Source organism: Meriones unguiculatus, chromosome 1 (assembly GCF_030254825.1).
Source record: "Meriones unguiculatus strain TT.TT164.6M chromosome 1, Bangor_MerUng_6.1, whole genome shotgun sequence".
NCBI lineage: Eukaryota > Metazoa > Chordata > Mammalia > Rodentia > Muridae > Meriones > Meriones unguiculatus.
The window spans coordinates 122,226,243-122,253,732 of NC_083349.1; the positions used below are offsets into that span (position 1 = coordinate 122,226,243).

General features: G+C 47.0%; 1 protein-coding gene across 6 annotated transcripts in view; it reads right to left on the reverse strand.

Annotated features, from left to right (window-relative positions):
- Window positions 1-5,276: 5,276 nt before the first annotated feature.
- Window positions 5,277-27,490, reverse strand: part of Greb1 (growth regulating estrogen receptor binding 1) — a 67,176-nt gene continuing 44,962 nt past the window's right edge. For 2 of the 6 annotated variants that reach the window (XM_060366136.1, XM_060366119.1), the window contains exons 22-32: window positions 25,112-25,214; window positions 23,884-24,042; window positions 22,449-22,591; window positions 18,389-18,550; window positions 16,610-16,814; window positions 15,831-16,005; window positions 14,613-14,834; window positions 12,186-12,321; window positions 9,245-9,445; window positions 8,410-8,548; window positions 5,277-7,233 (exon numbers count right to left, since the gene is read on the reverse strand). In XM_060366136.1, coding sequence (XP_060222119.1) covers window positions 7,070-7,233; window positions 8,410-8,548; window positions 9,245-9,445; window positions 12,186-12,321; window positions 14,613-14,834; window positions 15,831-16,005; window positions 16,610-16,814; window positions 18,389-18,550; window positions 22,449-22,591; window positions 23,884-24,042; window positions 25,112-25,214 — 1,809 coding nt within the window. In that variant the 3' untranslated portion in view covers window positions 5,277-7,069. Of the gene's footprint in view, window positions 7,234-8,409; window positions 8,549-9,244; window positions 9,446-12,185; window positions 12,322-14,612; window positions 14,835-15,830; window positions 16,006-16,609; window positions 16,815-18,388; window positions 18,551-22,448; window positions 22,592-23,883; window positions 24,043-25,111; window positions 25,215-27,490 lie in introns of those variants that run through there. The other 4 variants (XM_060366144.1, XM_021628301.2, XM_060366148.1 and 1 more) reach the window with 3 other exon arrangements.

Sequence of the window (27,490 nt, forward strand, 5' to 3'; positions counted from 1 at the left end):
ACCAGGAAAGTTTTTCTTTAATAAAACTTTACCAGAGCTCCCTTTAAAATAAATAAATTAATAATAAAAATATAAAGATCCTCGGGTGTTTTGCACATGAGTTGATTCCTGATGGTCTTTGAGGGTCTCACAAACTGGGCATAACAACAGAAGATCAAGGACTTCATAGGAAGTTTTAAGTGGTCAGCATTAATGATGCACATTAATGGGGTTCATTATGATATTTCCTTTCTTTTATGTGGATACATGAGTGTTGACTGTGCGAATGCACACTATGTGAGTGCAGTGCCCACAGATGTCAGAAAAGGGCATCAGGACTCCTGGAATGGGAGTTATAAGCAGCTATGAGCAGTTATGAGCAGCTATGAGCAGCTCAAGGGGCTGAAACTGAGTCCCCCCAGAAGAGCAGCATGTGTTCATAACCACTGAGACACCACTGAGGTATCTGTCCCACGTGTATTTCAACACATACAAACAGAATGCACTCATCAAATTGGGGTAACTAGCATCCCACTCCCCTTGTTATTTGTTTTCGGACTTCAGACTTCTCCACTCTAGATCTTTATAACGACATTTTATGCATGTTGATCACAGCCATCCCCTGTGCCTGAGGCCATCATGAATCTCTCCTTCTGTGTGTTGGAGCCACACTGTCCACCCCTCTCTATTCTACCTTCCCCACTCTCGCTTTTTCCAACCTCTGGGATTCATTGTTCTGCATTCTGGATGACTCTCTTCAGCTTCTGCTTACAACAAAACACAGCACTACTTGTGTTTCTGTGCCTGGTTTACTGAGGTTTTGTTTGTTTGTTTGTTGCAGTACTAGGGGAATAAACAGGGGCCTGTACATGCTGGGCAAGCACTCAACTAACTGAGCTACATTCTCAGCTTTTATCGAAAAGTTTTGATAAGAAAAGTGATAGAAAAAATTCATGAAACACAGGAGATGCATTATCAAATACATGTGTGCTATTTCCTTTTTTAAAAAATTATAAAGTCATGCACAAGTCTATCATCATCATCATCATCATCATCATCATCATCATCATCATCATCATCATTGGTTTTTCAAGACAGTTTCTCTGTGTGGTCCTGGCTGTTTTGGAACTCACTCTGTAGACCAGGCTGGACTTAGACATTTGCCTGCCTCTGCCTCCCAAGTGCTAGAATTAAAGGCATGTATGAGCCATCACCACTACCTGGTAAGTCTTTCATTATTTAACAAACAAAAATTCAAAGCTTGTGAAAGGTCAGAGGGAAATATGGATCCCTCCTTCAGCACACACACACACACACACACACACACACACACACACTCCTTGAGTCTTCCCTGTTGGAGCCACTGTCAACAGCTTGGCGTTCAGATCTGTAAGCACATGCAAGACTGCACATGGAAATCATGCACATGCTTCAGATGTAAACCAAATGCTGTAAATAAATTATTTCTACAGATTCTGGCTCACCCTCAGAGGCACAGCATGAACAGAGACAAGCAAGAGAAGAAGGGAATGCAGAGACCAAGAGAGATGCCCTTATCAGGGTCGAGAACTCTGAGGGAATAAATAAATAGACCAGATTTATTCCAAGTGAAAATAAGATGCTGACAGTCGATATAGATATAAAGCATGGGGGTGGAGATCAACCCGGATCCAACTGCCCTTTATGAAGGTGAAAGGAAATCCAGGGGTGATGTATATTAATTTTTTGATATCAGAAATGGTGAGGAAAACCAAACTTACTGTAAAAAACAGCCGGCATTTTTCTGCCAGAAGACCAGGGTCCAGGGGCCTCTGAAGATCGACCTTAAAGGCTACAGATTATTCTCAAGTGAGAACTGTGGGGGAAAATGATGACTGCCAATTCCTTGAAACTAATACAGCCATGGGGCTGGAGGTCTAGTTCAAGACAGTGTGTTTGCATAGCATGTGTAAACTGTGTTCTAGATACCAGGCACTGTAAAATCCAAAGGATATAAGAAATGTGATGACTACACCAAGTGGTTATAGAGTCTGGACATGTCTAAGAGGAGAAAGCCCTGCTACACCTATGAAAATCCTCCACACGCTGTTTGCTGAGTTTCCAGAGATGTAGAAATACAGGAAGTAGCCATGTTCTGAGGACACACCCCTGGTATGTGATTGGAAAAGGGGTCAATGCTAAGGAAGGCCCAGGCAGGATGGAGTCACCGGATTGAACCAGACAGATGTGAACAGATCAAGTCCTGGCTGGGGTGCAAGACTGACCTACAGAGTGCCTCCTTGTGTGGCTTATTCCATGCGAGGAGAGAAATTAACATTTGCTAAGCCCTTAGCACAGGGTGCAGAAAGCCTTATATAAATGGTAAGGAGGAAATATGTATTTTGTTAAATGCATGAAAATGAACACTTTATTTGCCCGGTGGATAAAACTGGCAGGTCCCAAACCTGGAGTTCATCTCTCTCATCTCAAGGAGTCTAAGACAACCAATAGGCAAATGTCTGGACAGAAAACTCGTGAAATTAAGAAAGTACTACAGTCTGGGTTTCCCCACTTCTGTCCTAGGGCTATAGATACAATGGAAGAAAGGGGTCATTTTAAAAAAGGTTCAAACCAGTGCTGAGTCTTTGGGGAGAAAGGAGACAGGAGAGGCTTATTCTACTAAGAGAGAAGGGTGTGGCGGAGAGAAAGGCCAGGAACACTTGGGATCTCTGGCCTTCATCAGGGTTGGGAAGGTAATTCTACAGAAACAGCCATGAAGATGGCCAGCTCTCCAGGAAGGCAGGCTCCATGGTCCCACACAGTTCTACAGCTGAGGAGCTATGGTTGCAAAGCACCTGAATGGATGTGAGAGTCTGAGGACAGCCGGTCGGCCACATCAGTTGGACCCATGATAAAATGGATAGGGCCACCATGTTGCTAAGTTGATAGTTAATGCCATCAACCTGGAAAGATCTAGAATCACTTAGGTTAACATTGTCCAGATCTAGGCATGTCCTAGGGGAAGTTTCTAGACTGAATTAGTAGAAGTGAGACTATGTACCCTAAATGTGAATGACACCATCTGATGTTCTAGGGAATGAAAAGAAGAAACATATTCATATTAAATGAAAAGAAACAGAGCTGAGCACAGACATTCCTTCCTCCCTGCTTCCTGACTATGGATGCAATGTGCGCAGCTGCCACCACCGCTTCCCACCACAATACTCTACACTCTCAAACTGTGGGCCAGAATAAACCCTTCCTTCCAAGTGGCTTCTGCCAGGCATTTTTTCACAGCAATAAAAAGTAGGTAATGCACTAAAGTTTCTCAACAACACAAGGAGCCATCTGATAGAGGAGCAAACAACCGGAATTGAACCTGTGATTCACCAATTAGGCTACCTCCCAACGACAAGTGAAGCCTGAGATCTCAGGTGCTTAAAGGAGGGATTGGAATGGGGTGGGGTATAGGGGTGTGTCATCAGGTTCTGTCACAGAACACCATTAAGAGAAGGAAGACGGCTCTGTTTATGGCCCCGGGGTCCTTCCGTTTCTTGGGCCTCCGTCCTAAACAGCCACATCCTGCGGTCAACACAGGTTTTAGAAGCATTGTCAAAAGGTGAGCACTAGGTTCGCAGTGAGGGGTCTTAGTAAGGAGAACAAGGTTTTCACCAAGACTATTTCATGTCCCAAGAGATCACCCATGTTGATCACAGACTCAAGGGGCAAGCCCTGTGCGCCAGAGGTTCTCTGATGTTTCCTTCCCCTGATGGGAGCGTCATCAATAGCACACTTCCAGTTTCTCTCTGCCTCCTCATAGACCCTTCCCCACAGGCAGAGTACTAACCTAGTTCATGGTTTTCGGCTGGGAGAAAATGGTATGCATAGCTTAACATTTTACATTCTCTTTATTGTTAGGTCTCAAACCCAGGGCAAAGAGCTGAGATAACTATTAACATATCAAAGCAGACCTGGCTGGAAAGTTCTCCCAGCATCCCTCAGTCCCCACCTATTAGAGAGTCCTCCTGGCTGGCCTACCTATGTCCTACTCTGAACTCTCCAGCCCAGGGGGGAGGCTACCCTTCCCCACTGCTGCTCTTCCCTCTATAACTCAGCCATTTTGGCTACACCCGTCTCTTGGCCTGGACTGCCTCTTGGTCGGTGGCTCCTCTCTTGCTCTCTCTACCCCTCTCTTCTCATGGTCCAGTTTAGTCTACGGGCCATGTTCAATCTGGACTCTTTCCTCTGCCTGGTTTCTCCTTTTATACCTACAGTTAAAATAGTCTCCATACTTTAGTAGTCATGCCCCCCTCCTTCTATTTCATTTTTTCATTTCTCTTTTCCAGGAGCCCTGCTGCTCAATCTTGCTGAGAAAGGGAAACACCATTTTCTTCAGGAGTGTCACTGTGCCTTATCAGCATTTTGTACTTCTGACAATTCTGTCTTTAGCCAGCTGTTAGCAGTGTCCCCGTGTCTGCAAAGCACTGTGGTCATCCTCACACAGGTCCATGGAGGCATTTAGTTTTACTTTCCAAGACCGGTGGTTGATCTTTATGTTCTGGACACGTTATCACTTCGCTTCTTTCTTACCTTCCTCCATACAGCTTCCCTCATCCTCTCATGCCCCCCTGGCTCTTTGCTGTGTTGATTTCAGCAGTTCCTGTCTCCTTATCTTGTTCAACTGCCTTGCCTGTGCCGTTCAAATGATTGTGGAGGCTGCCTAGGCTCTGTTATCTAGTTCAGCAGTTCTCAGCCTTCCCAATGCTGTGATATAGTTCCTCATGCTGTGATGACCCCCAAACATAAAATCATTTTGTTGTTACTTCATAACTATAATTTTGCTATTATTACGAATCAAAACTTAAACACCTGGTATGCAGGATAGCTGAGGGTTCGCAAACTACACGTTGAGGGCCACTGCTCTAATTTGGTTTGTGTTCGGGTACACAAACACAAACACAGCAAAGGCAAAGTAAGGCAGCCTATCCTCCCCTTCTATCCTCAAGTCTTCCACCTTGAGACTGGGGTTTTGTTTTGTTTTTTCTTGCTCACTGCTACGTATGTCAGCCATGAGCTGCAGGGATCTCCATTTCCATCTCCCGTGTCACTACGAGAAGGCTTGGATCACAGACATGCAACCACCCCCAGCTTCATAGAAGTGCTCGGGTCCTGAACTCAGGTCCTCATGCTTACACAGCATGCGTTTCTCTTTCCCAAAGTGTACTGTCACACCAGGAGATTTTAAGCAGGCAGTCCCTGGAAGTCACTGGCTGAACTTTGTCCCCCTTAAACAATGCAATACATACCCACCACACAAACAAGAAGTGCATTATATGTTTTATTTAGAAGACTGGAACAGTCGAGAGTGTTAGTTTAAATTAACTAATGAAATGGGAGAATGGCATAGGAGCCACTATCTACAGAAGACAAACTGAACTAGAGGAGACCAGTTTTTTGTTCCAAAACAGGAATCATGACATTCACAAATGATTATTTTATAAACACTAATGTAAATACTTTATATCTGTATATTTTATTTTTCCTTGGGGAGAAAGGTTGGCAGTAAATCTTTGGCATCAACTTGGACAGGTTCCTCCTTGGACCGTTTCCAAGCACAGTGCTCATCTATGTCTCAGCGTGCACGTGTTCTGATGAACTCCTCAGCAGCCTGTGTTCCTTCAGCTGCGGGTCACCCTCAACACACTGCTGTCTGGGATGGAGCCTGACTGTTGGGTCTAGAAAACAGCAGTTTGAATTGTGCTTCTGCTTCTGCCCGTGGTTTGTGCGCTTTGCATTCTAATCAGTTCATCTTCAAATGAGAACAGTCGTCATTCACGGATTCACATACTCCATGTATCAACAGGCCGGCAGGGGGCATGCCAGAGTGTTGATTCAAACACGGTGTGGTAACTAGCACACACCTGCTTGCTTCTCTCTGCTCCCACTTTTTCTGGGCAGCCGGCCTCTCCCTAAACGAACTAAAATGAGTAGGAAAATGCAGGCTGCCTCACTGAAAAGTGAACTTCAATCAATCTGGTTCGACACTGTTTTGTTGTTGGTTTGTTTTTTTTTTTAAAGATTGTGTGTGTGTGTGTGTGTGTGTGTGTGTGTGTGTGTGTGTGTATGCGTGCGCACACACACATGCAGGTCTGAGCACACAGAGGTCAGAAGAGAGCTTTGGATCTCTCAGAACTAGAACTACAGACATTTGCAGAATATGTGGCTTATTATGTCTGTGGTGGGATCCAAACTCCAGTCCTCATGACTGAACAGCAAGCACACTTACATAGCTGAGCCATCGCTCCGGCCCTCTTCATTGTCTTGTACATCACTTTGGTTTTTATTAGTTTTTAACATGTAAGCAACTTGGTCCTCTTCCTTTGGAAGGCAAATCTTCAGTCCACTGCTACAATCCTAATTTCCTCCCCAAAGCCCTTTTGGTTTGTAAGAAAGCTTCTTTTCCACTTTGCCCTTTCTAAGAGGTAGGGCGCTTACCCCATACAATTTTAATAGAGTCACATTGTTTCTAAAGTAAAGCAATTAATTTTTATCATAATAACTCTGATGCCTTTGGGCTAGCTTCTGCAAAGAAAACTTGTAGGTAATTAAATCATTCTTATTAAAATAATCTACTCTTTTTTTTTTCCTTGTCTCCAGCCTTTATAGTTAAAAATGTTCCTTTGGAGTATTGCTCTGTTGAGAGTTATAGGAAACGTACCTTGTGGAAATCGCAGTCACAGGCACTGTGACACGATAACCCAAGATTCTCTAGAGCAAGTCAAGTTTGTCCATGGAAGCATATGAACGATAGCAGAGTTAGCAAAACTTCATTCTGCACAAAACGGACTTCAAGATAGCCCAGGGCATGTGCTCCAGCCCAGGACACAGTAGTCTTTGGTTTTCAGTCCTGCCCATCAAGGACTCGTGCCTTTGGCTTTGAATCACTATCTGCCGCAGGACACTGTGACATGTGTCCCAGGGGGCCGCTCATGGCCTGTGTGTTTGAGTTCTTACACTCCTTGGTCTGGGACCTTCACTAGCTTCAGCAGCAGGGGGGTTCCTGATGACCCCACACTCTGAGGAGCTCTGCCAGCCTCTCTCTCTCTTTCTCTCAGATGTGCCTTCCAGTGAGGAAAAACAGTGGCCGGTCTTCCTTGGCGTTGGCTGTCTGAAACTCATCCCGCAACCTGAACTGCCATTCGTCCTCCAGCTCCAGGCGGGCCACAGTCTGGCGAAGTGAGTTCCGGTCTTGGCAGATCACACACAAGGTGGCTCCTTGAGAGAAGGCAAAGACAGAGGCAAGGAAAGAAAGGGGTGAGTTCTCCCAAGAGAGCTTCATGGGGAATCCCACTCACAGGAGCCGAACAGTCAGATGGAAGTGTGCCCAGTGGCCTCTGCTCCTTTTCATGCTGAGATCATGACCTCTGCAGCATAGACGATGGGCAGACTTACTGGGAAGACAGTGTGGAAGCAGAAAAAATGTACTGTACAGAACAGACGAGGAGAAGGGGGAGGAGAGGTGGGGGCTTGATCCCCAATCAAACATCTCAGCTCCAGCCCGGGGCTCTCATGCCATTGCCTATTCTAAGTTCAACCCTGTTTCCTACTCACGTGGGCCTTAGGCAGCTCCCACCTTTGCCACATGTGCGGATACAGGAATTCCCCATCTGCATAGCTCCCAGCCTGCAGCAATCTGCTGGGCTCTGTTCATAGTCCCCTTTACCACTTCTTTTACACATGTTCAGTTATCCCTTTTAGGCCTGACAGGAGTGTCCAACTTTTTCACATTGAGACATCACAATGCTGACATTTACAAAGTTCTGAATAAGCAAGTTTTTTTGTTGTTGTTATTTTGTTTTGTTTTTTCCTTAAAGACCCAAATGCTCCACCTCAACATTTTAAGTAAGTTTGCCATTTGGGAGAACCACATTCTTAGCCCCCCCCCCCCAGTCACAAGCTAGGCAAGTTGTTAGAGGACTGTTCTTGAGGGCAGAGCTTTGACTACTCCCCCCCCACTCTTGCTAATTAGATGAATGAGAGCAAGGAAAACGGGCAAGGTACACAGAATGCCAGCAAGGAAATAGAGCAGGCCTGGAACCTCACATTGACAAGCCCTGTCTACAATCCGTTTTCAGTGTCAACCACTAACAAGAAAAGGACGAAAATTGAAAAAGAGGCAAAAAAAAAGTGCAAAGTGCTCTATACCACGCAGAAGCCTCCGAGGGGTCCCAGGCACCAACACAATGGACTTCGAGGAGAAAGGAACAGAGAAATAAGAAATACCTGCCATTCTTTTCTCTACTGAACAAATCTAAGACCATGAACCTGGTGCTCAGTTCAAGCTTTCTGATATTTTGAGGGGCAAGGCCATGACTTTCCTTCTCTGAGCCTCACATATGCCAGGTGACAGTGTCCAGTCAAACCCAGGGCCAGGCTAGGAGTATGTATTACCTTTCAGAAAATGGAACTGCTTCAGGAAGCTAGCCCCGACAAAAGAGTCGCAGAGGTACAGCAGGAGCCCGCTGAACGTCATGTCAGAGCAGCTGATGTTTAAGGAGTGGGGCCTGGAGCTCACATAACAGACAGAAATCTGAAAGAGAAGGAGCCCAGGAGAAGTGTCACCTTCCAGGAAACTCGCAGTCCCACTCGGGGCTAATATCCAGCAAGTAGGAGGTGCTTGGTCAAGCTGAAGGTGGGGCTTGGGACAGAGACAGTCATCATGTCTCCAAAGCAAAAAAAAGGTTCCAGGGGGCGGGTGTTGCTCCAATTTGTGGTCTTCATAAATTGAGTTGAGAGTAGGGAATGCCTTGCCACCAGAACCGTGGGTTTGATCCCTAAATTCTACTTGACAATCCAACACAGTGCCTCTGCCTCAGGACTGGCAGAGGTTAAGCAGAGTGAGCATCTGAGATGAAGGCTTCAGCTCAGCTTCCCTTCCTAGCCACAGAGTCCATCAACACAGGTCAAAAACATCTGAAGAACTGAATCTGTACTGAGCACGTACGGACTTCTGTGTCTTTGTTTCATTAAGCAATGCAGTACAACTATAACAGAGGGCTTACACTGGGATGGGTCTAGATCATGGGAATGTGATTCCCATATACAGGAGGGTTACATGAGTAATGTTAAGCTAGCACCGTCTTATGCTGGGGATGTGAGCATATGTAAGTTCCCATTAGTTGTGGAGTCCTGGGCTGACCTCCACAGATGCTTGAGGGACACTAATTATGACTCCAAATCCTGGTCCTGGGCCACCTGTTCCATAGACGCCAAGCCGAGGAGTTACCTGAGGTCCTAGGTTAAGGTAGCAGTCTACAGACAACACGGGGTGGCCGTGGTTCTTGAGAGACAGTGGGAAGAAGCGATGGCTGTGGTACTGCAGGAACTTCTCCAGGAGGAGCTGGGCAGGAGCTGCCAGGAACGTGTGCTTACTGTCCGGGGCACAGATGTACTGGGATGGCACGATAGCCACAGAGCTGTCAGACACCTGCCAGGAAGAGGGACAGGCCTCAGGCCACTCAGACGTGTCTTTGGGAAAGCGCTTGAACTCAGATCCCTGGCACCCATGTAAAAGCCAGGTGTGGTCACACATTTCTGTAACCCCCAGGGGATGGGAGAGGGGCGGAGTCAGTGAGCATCTCTGCCGCTCACTGGCCAGGCAAACCAGCCAATCGGTGAGTTCTGGGTGCAGTGCCTGATGGCATCACGCAGGATAAGGGAGAGAGCAGTAGCACAAGACACCCCATATCAACGTCTGGCTTCATGTGCATGCTGACACACGTGTGCAAGCACATGCAAACACACACATACACTTCACCAAAGTGAGCATGATGAGATCACACTGATTTGTACACACTGCTCATTCTGTGGGGAAAATCACTTCAGAGAAAACAAGAGTACACATGGGCCTTGGGAACTATTTTCCAGAGTCTGAGCTACAGATGCATTCAGAGCATTGGTTCTCAATCCGTGGGTCGTGACCCCTTTGGTGACCCTCTAGCACTAAAAATAGTTACATTACAACTCATAACAGTAGCAAAATTAAAGTTCTGAAGTAGAAATGAAAATAATTTTATGGTTGGGGGGTCACCACAACCTGAGGAACTATATTAAAGGGTCACAGTGTTAGGGAAAATCAGCTTCTCCCTGACCCCCAAAGCCTTTCAGCATCCTCCCTCACAGCCCTTCCACCTACTGTCCAGCCATCACCCCCAAGCCCCCACTCTACTACCAGAACAGTTCCCTTGCTGTGGCCAGACTGCTCAAGAAGCAGAATGCATCTAAAACAGAACCTCTGCTGGAAATCATCCGAGCCTCTGCTACAGTCTCACTCTGCAATGTCCTCGCTGGCTCGTTTTGAGGACTTGTTCCTGCATGGTGGCATTGTCTGGGGAGGCTGCAGAGCCTTCAGAGATGGGACCTGGCTGGTAGAAGGAGGGCCTAGGCGGGCTTTGAAAGCCCCCAGTTCCCCTGCTCTCTACATCAAGGCTTACCGCCATCGAGCATCTCACACTCTGCCACCTTAGGGTGAACCACCCTGCTCCTCCTGCCGTCCCCCCTCTGGTGAACGGAAAACCCTGAAACTGGAAGCCAAAAGAGATCTTTCTCCCTTAACTGTCCCACTAGCCATTCTCCCACGGGACGCAAAAGCCAGCTAACAGAATGAACCTGTGCCAGACAAATGGGGCTTGTTTGGACTACACCTGGCCGCATCATTCTTGGGACTTTGGTCTCTTATCATTCTTGTGGCAAAGTCTAGACGTTTCCCATAGCCAGTCACAGAAACTTCCATCTATTTTTCTGTCACTCTTCCCTGTTCCCTGTGCTTCTTTCTCAGGGACACCCATAGACTCCTCGCCACCCGGCTGTCATATTAGGTCACCCTGAAACATCTCCTTCAGCTCTGCGGTACTTCTAACAGTAGGGCTTCACCCAGCATGGCTGACTTCTTCCTCAGCTGCAAGGCCATAGACATGAGGCAGAAAGAACTATACCAGGTGCTTAGCTTATATCCAACAAAATTAATGAAGTAATTTCACTGATATGAAAATGCTTTTAAATGTCAGTAGCTTTCCTATATTTAACTAACACGCAATTAAGATTATGTTCAAGGTGGCTAAAGATCTAAAATAATAATAATAATGATAACAATAACAACAACCACGTAGGGCTGGTTTGGCGGGTGAGGTGGCTTTCTGCCAAGCCTAATGACCCGAGTTAATTCCACGAGATCCACAAGGTGGAAGGAGACAACCAATTCTTTTCAAGTTGTCTTCTGAACTCCAAATATGCATTGTGGAGCACACACACACACACACACACACACACACACACACACACACACACTAAACCTAAGCTTAAAAATGACAATGAGGAAGTAAAAGAAATGGTGAATTTGAAAGGCACACCAGGGCCTTTGATAGAAAGAACTCGTGGTCCCCACGTTAAAGAAATTTAACACATGCAATTTGAAAACAACAACAACAACAACAAAACAAAACCACAGTGGCAGTGTCTTAGCGCGTTGGTTCTCAAGTTCTTGGGTAGAAAAAGCCTCACACTAGAACGTCCTGCTACTCCGAACCCCATGAGGGGTGGGAGGGGCAGCAGCTGTGTAGGACTATTGTCTGGATCCACATCTGCTCCAGGTCAGATGAGGTCATCGTGCAAGGAGTTGGTAGATAGATTCAAGATTCAAGGGTGAAGAGACATTACAAACGAGAACTGGAGGGACCTCCAGGCAGGACTTGGCTAGGTTACCGGCTTTCTGGGGGATATTGACTTTGGTGTTTCTGAAATGGCTGGTTTGCTCAGCTAGGACATGTAGTCACATCTCTCTCACTAGACCCTGGCTGCTGAGCAGACAAATGTGGCCACTGAGCTAGCTAGCCTGGTGTGTGAAGCTAACAGTTCTTTAGGCAAGTGCCATCCAGCAGTGTGGGGAAAAAAGCTTAGTGCGCTACACCCTGCCTGGGTGGGGAGAGCAAGAGCGCACAGAAAAGGCTTGCTTGCTGGTCTTGCACGAGCAGCTTCTCATTGGATACTATGCAGTGTCAGAGAGGGGAGAGTAGTTCCCAGGGCTTGGTACCAAATGTCCCATGCTCTGACTCCCTTTAAGAAATGAGGCATCACCCTCCACCCCCTGGGTTCCTGCTCTCAGTTTTGATATCAGGGCAACCTGGTTTTGGCCTGAGCACCTGCCTGCCAGCTGGGGCTGCCACTCTCACCTTGGATGTGATGTGGAAGGACCTGTGCCCACCCACTGCGATCTGCTTCTTCATGACGCTGAAGCGGTTGAACCGGCAGAGCAGGAGGCCAGCGCTGTGCACACGAAGGTTGAAGTCTATGTCGTCACACGTAAACCTGCTCAGAGTCAGAGGAGGAGTGGGTGTGATTGGGCACAGGCAGCATTAAGGCCCACATTACAGTCAATAGTGGGATCTACCTCTAGGTGGAGACACTCCCCTGTCTCCTCCCTTAAGAGTTAATGGGGGTGGGGGTGGTCTGGTGAGGGGACCACACCTAGGAAGGCAAGTTCACCTTCAGATAATGTTCTTTTTCCCTCCCAGAATTCCGGGCCCTTAATTCAGCCCCTGGGAGACACTGTGAGGTTCAGCTGTGTCTGCCTGCCTTTTAGAGTCCTGCCTCAGAAAGGCATAACTATCTATTTCTTTCGCTTCTGTTTTTTTCCTTTGGATGCTGGCCAGGGCCCAAGCACGCTTTATGTGTGTGTGTGTGTGTGTGTGTGTGTGTGTGTACATACGTGCACATGTGTAGTGAGTATGCTTTTAGATTACCTAACACACACTTTGGGCTTCTCCTTGCTGCCTATCGTGTGGCTACCTGACGCCAAGTGGCTGGCCTCCACATCAGCTCTTCTACATGCTCTGAGACTTACAGCTTGCCAGCCTTCAGGTCTTCCTTTGAAACCTGAACTGGCCTCAAGTTTCCGTTTGAGTTTGTTCTTTCTCCCTGAGCCCCCACTAGTATCTGCTCTTAATTTTTTTTTTTAATTAATGAAACTAAGAACCCCAAGAGGAGACACTGACTCCCCCAGTATCCTATGATGGCATTGCTGGGATTCTCCAGGATTTCCAGTGACTTCTTTATGACCTGTCAGTTCTTCAACCAGCAGAGAAAATGACCTCCTTCCTGTGCCCCCTACACCTCCATTGTGAATTTACTATGCAGCAAGGGTGACCTCAAACTTCTGGTCCTCCTGCCTCCACCTGCCAAGAGCTAGGACTGTATATAGTTTATGTGCTACTGGGGATGAAATCCAGGCCTTCAAATGTGCTAGGTAAGCTGGATCCCCAGGCCTCTACTCAATTGTTAAAAAAGAAACAACCACAGCCCAGAGTGTAAAAAATACTTGGCTTTATATGCATATATATGTTTGTGTATATATATATATATATATATATATATATATATATGCATACTTATCTGAGGCAAACAAGGTCAGAGAGAAATCACCTGCCTGTTCTGCAGGGCGGTGAGTGGCCGAATCTGTGCTCTAGCAGGACAGCCAGCCTAGCTTCCAACCTCACACTCCCAAGCAACCCACTGCCTGGCATACAGGACACTCAGTCAACAGGCTGGAAAGCAACACATTCAAATTACTTTATCGTTTTCTTTGATGATGCTGTGGTTTGAATAGAAATGGCCCCCACAGGCTCACAGATTTGAATACTTGGTTATTAGGGAGTGGCGCTATTTGAGAAGAATGAGGAGGTATAGCCTTGTTGGAGTAGGTGTGGCCCTGTTGGAAGAATTGTGTCACTTGGGGTAAACTTTCCGGTTTCCAATGCTCAAGCCAGCCCCTCCTGCTGCCTGCACATCTGATGTAGAACTCTCAGCTACCTCTTCAGCATCATGTCTGCCTGGATGCTGCCATGCTCTCCACCATGATGATAATGGACTAAACCTCTGAAACCATAAGGCAGCCCCAATGAGATGTTTTCCTTTATGAGGGTTGCCATGGTCACAGCATCTCTTCACAGCGATAGAACATTGACTAGTGTATTGACAGATGGTAAGATTGCTTATCTGGTAAGGAAGCCCAAGTGAAAGAAACACCCAGCACAAGGTAGCTCATTAAGGAAAGCATCTATGAATGAAAGAATGGAGTGGAAGAACACTATAAATTCAGAACAACCAACCCAGCATGGGAGGACCACCAGCACTGTGGGTAGAGCCAATGCTCCAGGGGCTCTGATGATTAATCCTGATTGTCAATATGATAGGCATCAGGGTTACCATAGAAACAAGCCTCTGGGTGTGTCTCTGAGGGAATTTCTAGACCAGGTTAATTGGGGTGGGAAAAAGCCACCCTGTATGTGGGCAGCACCATGGGCCTGGGTCCCACGCTAACTAAAAAAGAATTGAGATGAGCGCCAGGACTCATTTCTCTGTACTTCCTGACTGTGAAGGCAGGGTGACCAGCTGCCTCACACTCTTGCCACCATGCCCTTCCCCACCATGATGTATGTAACTGTCACACTCCGAGTCAGATAAACCCTTCCTTCCCCAGGTTGCTTCTGTCACATATTTGCCACAGCAACGGCACAGTGCAGGTGGAGGGGAGGGGAGTCTGCCAGGCTTGCCCGAGGCCGCATCCTCACCCCACCCTCCACCAGGGGCCCCGAGCTCACCGGTTCTGGTTGTACTGTACGTTCTGGGTCAAGTCTACGTTGAGGATGAGGAAGTCGTGCACGTGGCATCGGGAAAACGGTTCCTGCACCTCACGGCCCCGAGTCTTGCTGGACCACTTCCTCATGCCAATCAGGGCGTAGTGTGTGATGTCAGGGGACGCCTCAATGTGCTGCATGATGTGCTTCAGAGAGACGTTCCTCTCCGACCAGGAAAACTCTCTGCTGGGAGGAGAGAGGCCAGTGTCCCCAGATGACAAGCAGATAGGAGCAAGCCAACCAGGGCACAGCTTCCTAACTGCATGGTGTGTGGCGGACAGGGCTGAGGTGGACAGACCCAGTTCCATCCAACCAAGGGCCTCCAGGTATCCTAGAAAGTACTACACATTTACTGCTGCTTCCGTGTATGGAATGGAGTCACATGCCATGTGTTGAGCTCACTCAGATGATCTTTAGCTCATCTTTACAATGAACTCTAACCTGGGGACTAATAGCACTAAAAAATGAGGAGCCTAGAACTCCAAAAGATTTAGCTGCTGACTGAAAGTCACAAGCAAAATCCATGCCAGGAGGGAAGGGTTTGGGAGCGGGACCTGGGCTAGATTACAACCCGAGGGGCATCTTGGGAGATTAGCAATGGCCCTTTATTGATGGGCTGGAGGGTTTAGATAACTGGATATGTTTGATTTGTGAAAAAAATTTGCATATGTGTTATATTTTGCTTTTGTGTGTGTGCGTATCACACTGAGCAGATGTTGTCCTTTTCCTTTATAAAGATTTAGAGTGTGTATGTGTTCGTGTGTACTTGAGTTCATACAACTGTGTGTGTGTGGAGGGCATATGAGCCCTTAGAATGGGAGTTGCTTTGCTGAATGGGTCTTGTGTTATGTGGGTTCTGAACTCCATCCTAGGATTCTGTACAAAGAATTCTGTGCTGCTGGGTGACCTTCCCTGCCCTCGCATTCTGTCTGTAATACATATATGTACACATATACTATATATACATACATATATGTATACATATATGTATATATATACACATATATATGTAGTATATCATAAATAATTCCTAAAAATCAAAATAATCAGTACTTGGACAATAGGTCCACTTCTGCCGTATCTGGGCCCTGGCTTCCTGTTGTGAACGCTGAGAGGGGACTGCCCGTCACTGCCTTTCATGGTTCCCTGAGTGCAGGGAGGCATGTGCCCAGGCTACCTCACCTGCTCCGTTCTCCAGCACACTCCACATCTGATGCATTCCACATTACACAGGAGTCGTCGGAAATGACAATGAAGGGCCAGATGTCCTGAGGCTTGACCCCCAGCTCCTCCTGCCGGTTCCTCTCCAGCTCCAGGTTGTGGTAGCACAGCTCTTTGATGAGGAAGTGGGCTGCCCCTGCAATGGCCAAGTAACCTGACTCAGGGTTCCATTCTGTACCCATGTGTACAAGACAGAGCCCACACCGGACAAACCAGAACTACTGACCCAAAGGTCACACCCTTCTAGAGTTTATACACACATCTGTGTATTCTTTGTTCTAACAGCTGAGAAAATGAGTTAAATGAATAACGAAACAGTTATAAAGAAATGAAGGATATTCCGAAGAAAACTCTAACATAGGAGCTAAGAGATACTTCAGTTGGTAAAGAATTTGTCTTGCCAGAACACAGACCTGAGTTTGAGCCCCAGGACCTATGGTTTTTAAAATGCTGGAATGGTGGTCTGCATGTAGAATCTCAGCCCTGAGGAGGCAGAGACCAGGAGATCTCTGGGGCTCACTGTCCAGCCAGCCTTGCCAAATCAGTGAGCTCCAGACAATGAGACCTAGTTTCAAAAACCAAGGTGGACCAGCTTTTGGAAAATGATGCCAAGGATGTCCTCTGGCCTCCGCACTCATGCATGTCCACTGGCACACGTAAGCTTCCACAAGCAAAGAATCTGACATCTTTCCCCCTAAAGAAACCATATCTGGCAGCATGTATGTGCCAAAGTCACCTACCGACTCCAGCACTGTTGAAGATGCTTGGGAGTACAAGCATGATGTGGTTGGGCCAGTATTTCTTATAAATGGCCATTTCGTACTCCTTGACCACCAGCACGTGTAGATGGTTGGCCCCATCCATCGCATGGTACAGATTAAAGAGCCCATGCTCGTGACGGCCCGTTGTTGGCGTGAAGGTGGGACTTTTGATGTGTTCGTGACTCTGAAAAGCAGTAGAAAAATGAGGGAGAGCGTGTATAAATGTTGGTGTAAATCCTTGCCGCTTCTCACATCTACTATGGGAAAATGCAGTTGTTTCTAATCTCAGAGAGAACACTGTGGTTAAGCACAGCTGTTAAACCATGGGGAAAATTGGGCTGCCCTAGTTCAGAGCCTGGCCTAGCAGAGCGTATCCTCTCAGAATGTGCCCAGTTTAAGCCTGGGCTAGCTTGCTTGGGGCTCAGAGCAATACAGGGTAGAAAAGCACATCCCAGTGAGGCCACTTTAGACAGACCCTCTCCAGCTGGCCACTAGCCAGTGATAGCCCAGACACAAGAGTGTGCTTGATCAAATTCACAATAACCATTCATCCACACCTCACTTACCTGCAGGCCTCGGAATAAGAAGTCAAACATAGTCTGGGGTAGGAATGGGTGTTATGCAACAAAACCTAACGGGCATACATCAGCTAACCAAACCTGTAGCCATCTCATAATGGAATCTGTCTTAGCAGGTGTTGTTCTGTATGCCCAAACACCCACCATGGACACTGACAGCCCTCGTGGCCTATATATCAGTGCTTGCAAGTGGCACTGTCTCATGCAGCCAAGTCCAGCCTGGCTGACAGCTGGTACTCTGGAGGAGGAGCAGTGTCCTCCACTTATGTCTGTTGACAGGGACTGCTAAATAATAACCAGTCAACCCTGAGGCTCTCAGGCTGAATCTGGGAAGCCAGGAACCCTCCAAGAAGCATCTGTGTGGGGGGAGAGATGGTAGGGACAAGGGTAGAAACCTGCCCTGAACTGTTTATGGAAGAAACATTGAGATGCCGGGGATTCCCTCACACACACACCCCAAATGACAAGGGGGAAAGAGAAGACAGAAAACACAAGTGATTATGGGTTAATCTTTGTGGATGTTGGGGGACAGGCCCTTAGGGAGTCTGGGAATGTTTCTCCTATTCTTTCTACCTCAGCCTAACCAGGTGGTTCATGACAAGGCATTAAGTGTGGGCTGGGCAGACATCTCACCAACACGTGGTGTGTCCCAGGTACCGCGGACATCTCATGTTGGTTATCCTAAGTAATTCTTAGAGAAAATGGTGTGGCTAATTTTGACATGGGATCGCATATGAACTTGAATGACTATACAGCCTTGAAATTCTGATCTTCCTGCCTCCCCTTCCCCAGGGCTAGGATTGCAGAATGTGTCCCCACCCCGAGTTCGTGTGAGGTGGGAGAATCCAGGGCTTTGTGCATGGTTAGGCAAGGAGTCTGACAACTGAGTGCCATCTCCAGCCCCACCAAGAAGCTTTTAAAAATGAATCATTACTGCCCACCTTTGTAAGCCAGGGAAGGGAAGCTCGGCAATATTGAGTGACAACTAATGACATAATTAGCAAGTGTTATACCAAGGCTCAAGTGTGAGTGACTTCTGAGTCCACACCCTCAGCAGCGTCCCCCAGGTTCAGTCACTATTTCTGTGCCCTGCTCCGAATGGCCTTGACTCTTCAGGCGGCTGTGTGTCTACACCCCCAACTCAGTGACCGCCTGGCCCACCGGAACTCTACACCAGTACCTTATCTGTGACGAGTGGCAAGCGCATGCTCTCCAGCTGGCCTCCAGGTTGGCTGAAGACAAAGTGGTGCTCCTTGGACTTGGGGATGATGAAATGGAGTTGGATCTCCTCTCCTAGCATGGAGTAAGAGAAGGCAAAGGCGTGCAGGGTGGACTCATAGAGCTGAGGTGTGAGGGGAAAGGACAGAGCTTATCATCAGAGTCGGACTTACTTCCCCAAAGAACCCAGGCCCAGCCTGGTCATGACTACACCCACCTCTGTGAGTGCAAGAGACTCAAGGCATAGAGCATAGATGCTCAGATCACATCCAAGGTCACCCACACAGCGCCAGAGCCTGTTTCCATCCTGAATCCCATCAGGCTTGCCCAGTCCTGTTGCTTACGTCACCAAGGCTTTCTGCCCTTGGGATCTGACCTAGAGACCCATCAAAGAAGGGTCAGCAAATAAAGCATTCATGTAGCTCTCATTTGTGTGTGCAAGTGTATATGTGTGTATGTGTGTGTATGCATGTGGAGACCATAGGCTAATCTTGAGTGTCTTTCTTCAAGCACTGCCCACGCTATTTTTTGAGACAGGTCTTTCACTAGCTTGGAGCTTGCAAAACTAAGCAAGCCGCCTGGCCAGCGAGCCTCAGGATCTGCCTGCCTGTGTTTGAGCACTGGGTTTACATGTATCTAACGCCATGGCCAGCTTTTTCTTTCTGTGGGTCCTGGAGGTCAAACTTGGGTCTTCACGCTAGCAAGGCAAACAACTAATGCAACAATTCAGCACATCAGCCCTAGATTTTGCTTCTAATCTTTCTTCGTTTAAATAACAGCATGTTAAACCTAGGCCCCACATGTCCTAAGCAAGCACTATACCACTAAGCTACAACCCTAAGCCATATTTCACTTTTTGAGTTAGTGTCTAAGTTGCCCAGGGAAGGCCTTGAACTTGTGAGCCTTCTCCTCCTGCATAGCTAGGATTACAGGCCTGTGCCATTAAGACCAGATTTCAGTTTTCATCCCAATAGGGTATTTTCTGTTGTAGGTGTCATGAGAGCTGGCATATAACAGAGCGATAATCTGCATATAATCTTGGATGTCTTAATACATTCAGCCTTGTGCCAGAATAAACTGAACTTTTACACCCTTTGCACTGTCACTAACAGTCCTGGGAAGGATTGCCATTCCTAGGAGGCAAGATTGCTGTCCCACTGTATGGACATAGAAGCTAGCATGCAGAGGTCCTGGGCTCACCCCTAAGTCTAACCTTACTTTCCTCGTGACTGTTTGTGTGCACTCCTTCCTGGGAGTGACACCCCACCCTCACCCCCATCCCCATCTACCCTTGTTCTTGGCTTGGACAGCCTCTTGGGTCCTCCTGACCTTTGCCTTTCCCTCTTGACAGTCCTCCATTCCAGGAGCTGCAGAGGAAGTGGGCAGTCAAGCAAGCCAGTGCACACTGCCTTCTGTTCCTACCAGGGTTCTACCAGAGCCATAGAGCCTTTTGGGGAGCAAAGGGATTAGACCTGGGGGGCTATGTAGTAAAGGTGGTAATGGGAAGAGGATCCATTAAGGGGGGAGCAGGGAGAAAGAGAGAGGGGGTAGGGGAAGATTCTCAGGAGGCAAAAGGGAGGAGAGAAGGACAGAGACGTGGAGGCCAGAATCAGATGCCAGCAGCTGGCTGCAGCCCCTGCATCCCTCACCAGACTGGATGGAGACGCCTCACCATCCAAAGCATGCTGCTATTTGACGAGCCCCAGACCCGAGCACCTCATGAACGCATGCCAGTGTGCCCACCATCTAAACACAGGGCGTCTCTGCTTCCAGCCTCCTGTGCTCTGGGCTCCCACAAAGGCAGAGAAGAAGGTGTGCCCTTAATTTTAAGTAACAATTCGCTGTTGAAGTTACTGCCATGACTAGTGATTACAACACATGAGACCTTTTCAGTTTATTAAAGTTCAAAAGCCAAGTAAATAGTTTCACCACAGGTATGATTGTCATTGAGTAATTGCTTTTATACTTTTGACATTTTGTAAGTTTTCTACATGTATGGAAGAAATATCTGAAAAACTATAGTAACAACCATACTTAGGCAGGAAAATTCCCAATATATTAATTTGGAAATATGCTGAATAATAAGCTTAGAGCACTGTCTTAGAGTAAATGATTACAACTTTGAGTGTCTTCAACAGTTTATCACGTAATAGATGCAATAGCTACAGCATGTAGAAACTGAGGCATGAATCTGAGAGTGTGTTACCTGTATCAAGACATTAAAATTCAATGTAAAGAAAACATAAACCTTTCCTGCCTAAATAATCTATATACCAATGGTGAAAAAAAATTTTTTTTCAGTGAAATGTGGAGACTTATTTTAAAAAAGAAAAGAAAGTAGTTTCACGTGTTTTGTTGTTATTGTTTTTAATTCTTAAAAACAAAAACCACATGTCCAAGGTGGGGAAAATGCTCTTTGTTTATCTGGCATGAATAGTAATAACTATCTTGACCTGTAAAAATGCTTTCCAATATCATCTAGAGTAAAGCACAGACTTAAAAATGTAGTTCTGAAAAATGCATTTGCTATACCTTTGGTGGCCAAGCTGAAGGCCAGGCTGAATTAAAGCCACCGAATGCTGTTTCCCTTTTTACAAGACAAATGACGAGCAGGAATCCTTGCCTCGGGCCTTCAGTTCCCTCAAATGAGCAGGTGTCTGGCTCCTACATGCTCCAGCCCTCTATGTCCTTCCTGCTTCCCCTGCCTGGGTCTGAGTTAAGATGAACCTCTTAAATGTAAACTGCCAGAGGTTATATGTTTATTACTAGCCAGCCTTTGGTCCTCCACAAAGACTAACAATTAGCTAGGAATTGTCCATCCAAGCTGCGACCTTTCCTACCAGTCTCTGAAGAAGCCCACTTGCTTCCCGGTGCCTAGGGCCTTCTGTGACCCTGTCTCTCTGACCACCCCCCTGGCTGCCTCCTTGGGTTCCAGACATACTCAGCTGAGATCGGTTCTCATCCCCAGCGACTATGCTCATCCATTTTTTTTGTACATGCAATTTTCCTTTCACCTGCTTTGGCCCCTCAGCAAATTCCTAGTGATCCTTAAAAATCCTTTCTCTACCCCCACTGAATTATAAAAATTAAATAGCCCACATCTGAAATGCTTCATCCTAAGGATCCTTCATATTAGGTTTTTTTCAGATTTTGTAAAATTTCTATGGACATTTCAAGTGAGGCATCCATAGTCTAAAATCCCATAGGCTCTGAAGTCGGGACTACTTTGAGCATCATGTTAGTGATGACTTGATTTCCTGACGAGGGATGCCCAAGCTATGTCTTCATTTGTAAAGTGGTGATGACGAGGCTTGGGTGAGAATCTATTAAGAGCCTAGACAGGATAGTTTTCTAGCCTGGATAAATTACTGGTGTGGTTTTAACCTAGCGCCCTGATGGCCAGCCAGAGCCTGAGATGGCCAGAGAACCAGCCCAAGAGTTATCCTTTCATTTAGTCATGACAGGAAAGGCTGGGGCTTGAGAAGGACACGTACATGCTGCTGGCATACAGGAGGTACTCAACAAAGCAAATTCCTCCTTTATCTATGTGATTTCCAAGCCACAACCACACACGACTCTCCTTCCTGCTTCGTGCTGTTCTGGAATCTTGCTCAAGTGCCCACCTCACTCCCAGACCATGAACTCAAAAAACAGAAACAAGGCTTATTTGTGCCTGCATTTCCAGGTCCCTGTAGTACGTTCTCAGTGAGTGTCCCTAGCACTGAAGTAACCTTTGGATTCTCTAGGGCCTGAAGGTAGGAATGACACTCCTACTGTTGGCCACTGATGCCTGAACAACCACAGGGGCACTGCTGTCCTGTAGGGTCAGCAGTGTATTTACAACCCAAAAGGTGAAGTTGGAATGCATGCCACCCAGGAAGACAGAGCTTCCGGAACTCTCTTCCCCTACACTGGAACATCCTCAGGGAGCCACAGGGAAATAAGCGCATGAGCGGCGGTGGTGCTGCGCCAGCAGGTGCTGTTGGGAGCAGCCGGAGAGCCGGCCAGTGCCAGAGGCCTACCTGGTAATGGGGGTGGATGCCCATGTACTGGTGGCACTGCTCGCAGTGGTGGTATGTGTTGTACGCCGCATACTTGGACAGTCTCATCCGTGCCGTCTGACGGCGCACGTACAGGTCCTCTGGCTTCCTGGACGTCCCTCTGTCTGCAAAGACATTCCTAGCGTTAAGGAGCAGCAACCCGGAGCCAACATCCCACCCCTGCCTGCCGAGCTCAAAGGGAGCGCAATGCTCAAAATAAGCAGCCCACCAACGGGCTCTCCCTAAAAACTGTCTCTCACGTCCTAGGCCCTGATCAGAGGAGGACAGTGTCTCAGAGGGGAAACTAACAAGGAGAGGACTCAGACTGCATGGATCACACCTGTGGACCTAAAAACACCTTATAAACATTTTGAAGGAACCCTTACATGACTAGAAAATAAATCAACAGCATGCGTGGTACCCAGCTTCGTAAAGCAACCTGGTAGTAACAGCCCTTTGTTGGGGTTTATCTATGGGAAGGAACACACACACACACACACACACACACACACACACACACCCTTCCTGACAGTGACAAAGAGCCAGGCCGGCAGGTTCTCTTTATCTTTATAGAGACAGGGTCTCACTGCATAGCCTAGGCTTAGCCCAAACTCTTAAGCCTCCTGAGGACTGGGATTACAGGTGTGTACCACCACACCCCGGCTTATAGGTAAGCTGTTTTCCCTGACGTGACATTTACCATGCATTCTCAGACTACACTAACAACCCCTCTGGCCACACCCGGCAGTGTTGCCTTGGCCCTCACATACCATAGACGTCAGAGTTCCTGAGGAGAAAGCAAGAGGCTAAAGATAGGATAACACATACAACCATTTGGTGACAAATTCTCAAATAGAAATATTCATCTTTTACACTCCTTTAGCCAAACCTTCAACATTTTCCAACCACAACAAGTCCTTGGGGCTCTCATAGGCTCTAAGGTAAGGCCCCTTCAACTTGCAAGGGGCAGTCTCAGTGCCGAACCGGGTTCTAGGAAGTCATTCACTTAATACAAATAGCATCACTAAAGATACACCTCAAGCCAGCTGACGTCTATTAATACAGAAGAAGCAATTAAGCCTATGTACTTTGGCCAAGAGTGAAGTAAGACATCCAATGTGTCCTCACTGTGTGTGCGTATGTGTTCATTACCATTTCCCATGGGTACCTGTAGAAGCTTGAGGTTGACCAGATGTCTTCCTCAAGAGTTTTTTTTTCCCCCATTTTAGTTTGTTTTTTTTTTTAGATAAGATCTTATCTGAATCTGAAGCTCACCAGTTGGCAGGCCCCTGTCTCTACTGACTCTAGTTACAAACATGCATTGGTCTTTTTACATGGATGCTAAAGATCTGAACTCAGGTCCTTAGGTGTGGGCAGCAAACACTTTGCCAACCAAGCTGCCTCCCCCTCCCCTAACCTTCAATCTTGATGCTCTGATGGTGTGAACAAATCAGACTGGCATCCTCATACTTCGGGTCATGAATGGTGTAATCAAAAGGCATCTTCTGGAAGAGCTCCAGGTCTGGCCAGGGGTCTGTGAGCTGTAGATAGCGCCAATCCGATTCCTCCTGGAGACCTAGGAGATTGGCAGAAAAAAGGGATGCATGAGAAACAAGAGGTGAGGATGAGTTACTTAACCCAAGGATGCCCAGGGATGATGTGTGGAACCAAATCCTTGTCAATCTATGGCCACCCGGGGACTGCTACTGTCTCTAGAAAGCTTCTGACACAGCCATATTTCAGGATGCCTCTAACAGGACGAGGTCATACACCAGGGTCTGTCTCTACCCAACAGCCTTCACTCTGTCTCCTGTAGACACAGGTCTGCTCTCTGGCCCGCACAATGACCTCCAATCCTCCAGAGTCCTGAGCCCTGAGCCTGTGCTGCGTTCCACCAACATCTACTTCATGTACAGCCTGAGCTCCTTGTACTTGTGGTGCCTGTGCAGGTTTCTTTCCTACTCTGTTATCAAAATCATCCCAGCCAATGTGACTCAGTTGGCGTCCCTCTGCCTTTAGAAAGTACTTGAGCCATTGCTCCCCGCTGTGGAACACTCACACATAAAGCACATTTTATGCCTGCCACATACACTAGGCCTGGTACAGCCTTCTGGTGGCCACCAAGGTTTGCTGGCTGAACAGTCAGCCAAAAAGTCTAATTGGCCAACTTCAATTGCATAATATATTGTATTATTACTGATATCATGTATTATAGTGAATGTATAATATAGAGAAAGTTATAGATGCTAATTTAAGTATATGCTATATATCCAGGCCCTGCTAAAGAACTCCATTCTACAGGCCACAGGCCAGAGAAGCCCAATTCCTGCTTTGGTACTGCCCAGCAGGCTCCCCACATAAGAGGACACCATCCCAGCTCACAGGGCTGTATTAAAGATAAATACAGATAGCATCTATCACAGTGGAGAGAGGCAATAAGCACAAATTGCTTCAGTGTTAGTAACTCATCCTACAAAGTTCTCAAAGGGGGAATAAAAAAAGTCTACCAGAAAAAAAAAAGCCCTTGGGGCAAGTCAAACTGTGAACCTGAGAGTCCATCCTGAAAGGGAGGGACACATACCAGGGCCATTGACAAAGGTCAAAGGACTCTTGCCCAAGCCCAAGGATCACCAGATACAACTCACTGGTATTGATCTCTTCCTCATCGTAAACATCCACCTCCGTCAGCCGAATCAGCATCCTGGACAAGATACTGAGGAACTGCAGGTAGGCACCCGTCTTCCCGATCTGTGAAGACACTAGTATCAGAGCCCAGTGGAAGGAAGCCTGTCCCTGTGCTGAACACCAACTAGAGCAGTCTCCTGCCTCAGGCAGTCTCGCTGAAAGGCACGCCACGGAAGTGAGAACCCTGTGGTTCTCAGCTTGTGCATTGAACAAAGCAAGGATGTGTACTTTGATCTGCTTTTACCCAGAGGCATGGTGTGTCTGTTTGTGTGTGTGTGTGGGTGTGTGTGTGTGTGAGAGAGAGATCGAGTGAATACGCGTGTGAGTGTGCGCATGTGCGTGTATATGTGTGTGTGCACACACGCACACACATGAAGTAAAATTAAACATAAAATTACTGAAAAGAGACCAATGATAGATGGATGCATTGCAGTATGCTCAATCTTATTAATAACCCATACCCTGTTTCCCATTCATTAGATGGGTAAAAAGTTCTAAGGTGGTAAGATCCAGCAGTGTGTAGGTACAAATATGTGGGGGGGGGGGGGGGCTCCTAGAAAACCTGTTCTTTTTTCTAATTTTTATTTGTGTATATGTAGGCATTTGCACATGTGTCCATGCATGTAAAAGTCAGAGGTCAACCTTGGTTGTCATTCTTCAGATACCATCCATCTCATTTTTTGACATAGTCTCTTCATTGGTCTAGAACTTGCTAATTAAGCTAGGCTAGCCCAGGCATCCTCCTGTCTCTACCTCTCCAGCACTGTGATTACAAGTGTGAACCCACATGCCTGGATTTCTAGGTGGGTGCTGGGGCATAAAACTAAGGTCCTTATGCTTTGCCAACAAATCCACCAGCCCCAACTCCATTTTTCCTATTTTCTAATTAGAAAAAGTAATGGATAGTCATTTTAGACAATGAGAAAAATTACAGCTTGATAATAAAGTAGAATGCTGATGATCCTGCCTCCCCTCTAACCACAATGAAGAGCTAGACCTGTTCCCAAGGCATGTTCACATATGCAGCTATTTCTTTCCTGAACTGATAGGGCATGTATTATTCTACAAGTTGATTTCAAGTTAGTTTCTCAGAGAAATTTCACTGGCAACATGGAGTAAGCTCTTAGTTTTGGCTGAATTCTAGGATGCAGTCATCCCCAAATGTGTTCGGCTGAGACTTAGCCAGCGGACTTTCATTCTGTGTCATTTCTAATCATTATAAATAACACTCATATATTCTTCGGATTTGCATTTTGGGGGATGGATCCCTGGAAATGACCATGCCGAGCTGAAAGACAGTACACGTTAAACTCTAATGAAGCAGACAGAGCATTCTAAGAGTGAGGCAACACTCTAACACACCTCACACCTCTGCACTGAGAAGGTCAAAATTTGCTGAGTGTCAGGTGACATTTGAACAAAATGTGGTCTCAGGAACTTGGACCCCACAGTCTTAGTCGCTGACCAGTTCTAAAGATCATCCTCCTGTTCCGCCCATGCCCGCACTGACCCTTGGGGCACCGTGTGTGTGTGTGTCTGTGTGTGTGCAAGTGTGCATAAAGACAAGAGGCCGATACTGGGCACCTTCCTCAGCTGCTCCCACCTTACTTTCGAACCCAGTGTCTTGCCGAGCCTTGAGCGTCTCCCCAGTGGGGGGATGCCACACCCTGTATTTTATATTGTTTTTACATAGTGAGCATCTCACCAATTGAGCCACGTCCCAGTTCTGCTTTCTGCGGATTTCTCTTAGTGATCTCTGAAGGACACACAGTGAACTGATAAAGAGCTGAGTCCCACTCTGTCAACCTGAGCAACACAGACTGTTACTTTGTTTCTAACTGGAAAAGTATTCAGAGGTTGTGTGTGATGGTGAAGGTCAGAAGTATCCAGAGGCTGTGTGTGATGGTGAAGGCCAAACTCCACTTGAAATTGCAAGCAGTTCCTATCCAGACACCATCCCTGTGGCCCGCACACTAGAGGAGAAAACTGGGGTTGCCCAGTGAAAGGAAGAAACCTGCCAAGGAATGGAATGTTAATATCACCCTCCTCGTCCACCTGCTCACTATGGGCCATCAGAAAGATTCTTCATTGTGGTAGCTAGTTTTAACTGTCAACTTGACACTACATTGGGAAGAGTCTTTTATTGTTGTTATTGTTTGAGACAGGGTTTCACTAGGTAGCTGTGGTTGCCCTGGAACTCACTATGTAGACTATCCTGGCCTCGAACTCACAGAGAACCACCTGCCTCTAACCCCCAGTGCTGGGATTAAAGGCGTGTGCCACCACTCCTACGAAGAACTGTTTAGATCAGGTTGGACTATAGCCATGTCTGTGAGGTT